The sequence below is a fragment of the Gekko japonicus genome, unplaced genomic scaffold, assembly GCF_001447785.1.
Source record: "Gekko japonicus isolate JY-2015 unplaced genomic scaffold, Gekko_japonicus_V1.1 scaffold3772, whole genome shotgun sequence".
NCBI classification, from domain to species: domain Eukaryota; kingdom Metazoa; phylum Chordata; class Lepidosauria; order Squamata; family Gekkonidae; genus Gekko; species Gekko japonicus.
In genome coordinates, this window is record NW_015161521.1 from 87,620 (window position 1) to 92,376 (window position 4,757).

Consider the following 4,757-nt stretch of genomic DNA (forward strand, 5'->3'; position numbering starts at 1 on the left):
GTCTTCCGCCGTCCTCTGAAGTTTGCTCAACTTCATGTTCGTTGCATCTATGACACTGTCTAACAAAAATAAAAAATAAATAAATAATATTCTTTCCCAGCATCAGGGTCTTCTCCAGTGAGTGCTTCCTTCTCATTTGGTGGCCAAAGTATTTGAGCTTCAGTTTCATTATCTGGCCTTCCAGGGAACAGTCAGGGTTGATTTCTTTTAGGATTGACTGATTTGAACTCCTTGCAGTCCAAGGGACTCTCAAGAGTCTTCTCCAGCACCATAGTTCAAAAGAATCTATTCTTTGGCGCTCGGCCTTCCTTATAGTCCAACTCTCGCAGCCATACATGACCCAATATTAAAAATCTTAACTGTTATTTCTGATTACTGGTCATACATTTTGGTCCATCATCGGGTCTAAATTACTGGAGAATGCCTAAATAACTTATATTCTCCATTTTCCACAATGACTTAATTGTTTAAGTTATTATACTTATACTTATTATCCCCTTCTCTTAGTCCTAGTCCCACCTGTACTGAATTAGTGTTAATCTTATAGTCAGAAACTGCTCCGAAAAGCATCATCAGTTTTTAAAAATTCTGCACTGAGCTCCTTGGGTCCTGTTTCATCGGCATACAATAGCACTTTAGTGGTGTTTTGCTGGAAATTGATACCTTTAATTCACTGATGTTGTTGCACCGCTATTGCCAAAATTTCAATCACCATGTTAAACAATAGTGGTCTTCCCAGTACCAAAAAAGGGGGAAGTACTACCATCAATCACTATTCTGGCTCTTGGAGCTTTGTAAAATGTTTTAACCCAATTGCAAAATACTCTGCCCACTCCAAAGGCAGTTAGAGCTATATTCAGGAAAGCCCTACCAATTCTGTTGAATGCCTTCTCTGCATCAGCAAAAGAACATTGCAGGTATATGTCTTAATTAGATCAGCCAGCCTTCTGAAGTTCCAAGCCATTAATCGGCCTTCCAAGAAGCCTGTTTGATAGAGTCCAATATAACCATCCGATACTCCATTTAATCTATTTGTTTATAAAATTATGCATGGGATAGAGAAGGTAGGTAAAGAAGTACTTTTCTCCCTTTCTCACAATACAAGAACATGCGGGCACTCAATGAAATTAATGAACAGTAGGCTTGGAACAGTTCGAAGGAAGGACTTCTTCACCCAAAGAATTCATTGCCGCAGGAAGTGGTGGCAGCTACAAGCATGGACAGCTTCAAGAGGGGGTTGGATAAACATAGAGTGGAGATCCATCAGTGTATATTAGCCACAAGGTATAGATGGAACATAATAATAATAATAAGGGGACTAACAATGTTCATAGGGGATAGGGAAGACAACATATATTCATTTAATTGCACACACTGTCACTGCACGGTGTAAACGTCTTCTGGCTTGGCTCAGTCATTTTCCGAACGGCTGCTTTGTCGACCAGGCTTCAGGACCCGTATGTCAAATTGCCACACTGCCACCGCCTGGCCGGAAACATCCACTGCAGGGATTTTAGTAGCCAAGAAGTTCTTCCGCTTCCTCCAAACATCGACCAGGATGTCCCGACCATCAGCTAACACCCTCCCACAAGGGAGTGGTTCCCATTTTATCTACTCGCCGAAGCTTTCGAATCGCTGGGTGGACAATGAGCTGGGGACAACAGGCTGGCTGCTCACACCAGCGTGGGGCTCAAACTAACACAGTTCAGATGTTAAGACAGTGGGATATACCCACTGTGCCACCGCTCCCCTGTCTGGGGCAGTGATGCTCTGTATTCTTGGTGCTGGGCAACAGTGGGGGGGGGGCTTCTGGAGTTCTGGCCCTGCTTGTGGACCAGGTGATGGCCCCTGGGTTTTGGCCACTGTGTGACACAGAGTGTTGGACTGGGTGGACCATTGGCCTGATCCAACCTGGCTTCTCGTAAGTTCTTATGTTCTTATGGAATACTTGAAAGGATTTCCTAATCAGTGTTAAGTAGTGAAATGGGATAGGCATTTAATTTTTTATCTGGTGTGGCCATAGCTTTCATTGGGGAAAAGCATTTTCCCTTCCCCCCCCCCATCCATTTTACAGCACTCTACACAGTTTGGTGTAGTTAGGGTTAGCTTTGATTCCCAAGAACTGCTCATGAGGGAATAGTTCTGAAAGAACTTGTAACTGACCCAAAGTCACACCAGCTTTGATCCCCCCCCACTCCTCCACATGCAGCTGCTGGTGTGACCTTGGGTCAGTTACAAGTTCTTTCAGAACTATTCCCTCATGAGCAGTTCTAGGGAGAGCTCTCTCAGCCCCACCTACCTCACAGGGGAGGGGAAGGGGAAAAGATTGTAAACCACTCTGAGACTCAAGGTAGTGAAGGGCAGGGTATAAATCCAATCTCTTCTTTCTGTTTTCTTTCTCTGCCCTCTATTTCATGAGGGTGGCAGGAGGTATGTTTAATCTGAGCTTCTGTCCCCCCACACACTTGTATTCCAGAGGTGCAAGCAAAACGTTTCCTTCTGTGTCCCCTGCAGGTGCACTGCCTATCACAGAGTGCCTGCCTGCCTGCCAGCCAGCCAAAGCATACAAGCAAGCAGAGCAGTATGAAAACAGGATACAGCTGCTGAAAGACACACCAAAAAACCTTCCATAAATCAATGGGAGTAGTTAAGAAAGAGCAAAGTTGTGTACAAGAGAAATGACAGATCTTCTAGGTGGGTGGGAGGGGGTTTGCCATCTTCTGTTTGAAATACCCCCCACACACACACACTATTAGATTATATTCGAACACTTTCTGCCTCCTGCAGCTCTGAAAAGCAGGACATGAAGCACCAATACAACAGCCGTTTCTGAACAACATTTCGGTAGACGACCAAGTGCTGTTCATTATGCAGAATCTGAGCTGGTATGCTAACGATATCGAACAGGAGGCGGTTGGGGTCTGGTTTTGATTTATTTCCACATGCGCCTCGCTGATAGCTACCAGTCATTGGAACAGGCATGTGACGTATAGATGTAAACATTCCTCAATCCGCTCGTTCCAAAACGCAGTCGCCTGTTACTTCTGCACTACATGCAATGACTATTCTACCGGTTCACAAAAGCATGCAGTGAGTTTGCTGGGAAAGGGAAGGTATGGATGCAATTAATCCCCCCCCAAGTCTCCCTTCTACAAATAGGCCAGGATGCTCACCTGTAGCTATGAAGGTGGCAAGGAAGGAGAGGGTCAGAAGGCCTCGCATCGTTCCAGATGTTCCCTGAGGCTGAGTTGAGAGCAGGGTTGGGTTCTGTGGATGGAGCCAAGCCTCCGCCGCTGCCTGAAGCAGCCGTGGGTGTTCTGTCGAAGAAAACAGACCAGACCTTCCCAAAAGAGGGGGGAGAGGAATCCAGGCAGCTCCCTCAGCCTTTGCCCATCCCCAAGACGAGAGGGCTTGGAGCAAGCAAGGGTGGAGTGATGTACTTTTTCCCCCCACAAAAGGCCTGCCAAAGGAATCCAGTAGCTGTGTTTCTGTTTTGACTGTAATGTGCACCCAAACCAGTTTAGACGCATCGGAGCAAACATTAATCAGAGAAGGGAGGGTGTTCTAACATGCCATGGCCACAGTTCTAGCCAAAGCCAGTTGAGAGGTACTTTGCTCCGTGCCAGTCCGGAGGTTTTCGCTTTGCACTTTGTACCAGCTTGGAAGAGGCAGGCACCTTGCAAGAGACGGTAACTAATTCTGCAGCAGGGGCTGGATTTGGCCTGACGTTGAGGGACTAGGCAGAGAACCGTCTGCCGCTTTGCTTTGTCCACAGTCGCAGTCATTTATAGCAAGTCGGGTTCCCACCTCCAGCTTGGGAAATTCCTGGAGATTTGGAGGAGGAGCAGGGTTTGGAGAAGGGAGGAAGCTCAGTAGGGTTCAGTGCCATCAGGGGTCGTTTCATAGAAAAAGAGGTGCAGGAGCTCATTAGCATGACTTATTTGCATATGCCGCACCCCCTGACATCACCGGAAAAGTGTGGTGTGTCAGAAGGCAACACCCAACGCTAAGGCTCCACTGGACTGTTTTGGATTGCCAGCTATTGGGGGGGGACGTGCAGATCTGTCCTCGCAGAGGAGGGAGAGCTTGTACCTGAAGAAAACTTGGTCTTAAAGGTGCCACTGGACTGTTTGGGGCCGGGGAGCAGTGGGAGGGGCTCTGCAACTTACCTGGCTGCTTCTTGCTCTGACTGAGGGCTGATGGGAGCAGGGGGCGGGGCTTGTTGCATGTGCCCGCCCCCTGGGCTCCTTACTGCCGGAGCTCCGCTCCTGTGTGCTCCTGCAGGAAATGACCCCTGAGTGCCATAGAGTCCACTCTCCAAGGCTGCGGTCACACGCATTAAATAATCCACTTTCAGTCCATTTTCAATGCACTTACCGACTGGATTTTACTATGTGAACTGGCAAAATCCATTTGGAAAGTGGATTGAGCGTGGATTATTTAGTGTGTGTGACCGCAGCACAAACCTGCCTTTTCCTCCAGGGAAACTGAGGAATGCCAAAGGGGGGGGGAAACAAAAGAATTCGTCAGGACACAAAGAACACATCCCTCCCCCAAACAGTCTAGGAATAATAGCTTGTCCACTAATGGGCAGGTCCCGGAGAATGTAGAATTTGGGGAGGGATTTCACCTGGAATGCATGATATACCATAGATTTTTTCCTCAGCACCTGCCATTTTCTCCAGGGGATCTGCCTTCTGTGGTGTGGAGAGCTCTTATAATTCCACAGAAGAGCCCCTTAGAATCATAGAATCATA

At 47.4% G+C, this 4,757-nt stretch overlaps 1 protein-coding gene across 1 annotated transcript in view; it reads right to left on the reverse strand.

Moving 5' to 3' along the window:
• LOC107125795 (phospholipase A2 inhibitor and Ly6/PLAUR domain-containing protein-like) overlaps window positions 1-3,416 on the reverse strand; it is a 19,018-nt gene extending 15,602 nt beyond the window's left edge. Inside the window, exon 1 of the mRNA XM_015429257.1 lies at window positions 3,174-3,416. Coding sequence (XP_015284743.1) covers window positions 3,174-3,222 — 49 coding nt within the window. The 5' untranslated portion in view covers window positions 3,223-3,416. The remainder of the gene's footprint in view (window positions 1-3,173) is intronic.
• Window positions 3,417-4,757: the final 1,341 nt, after the last annotated feature.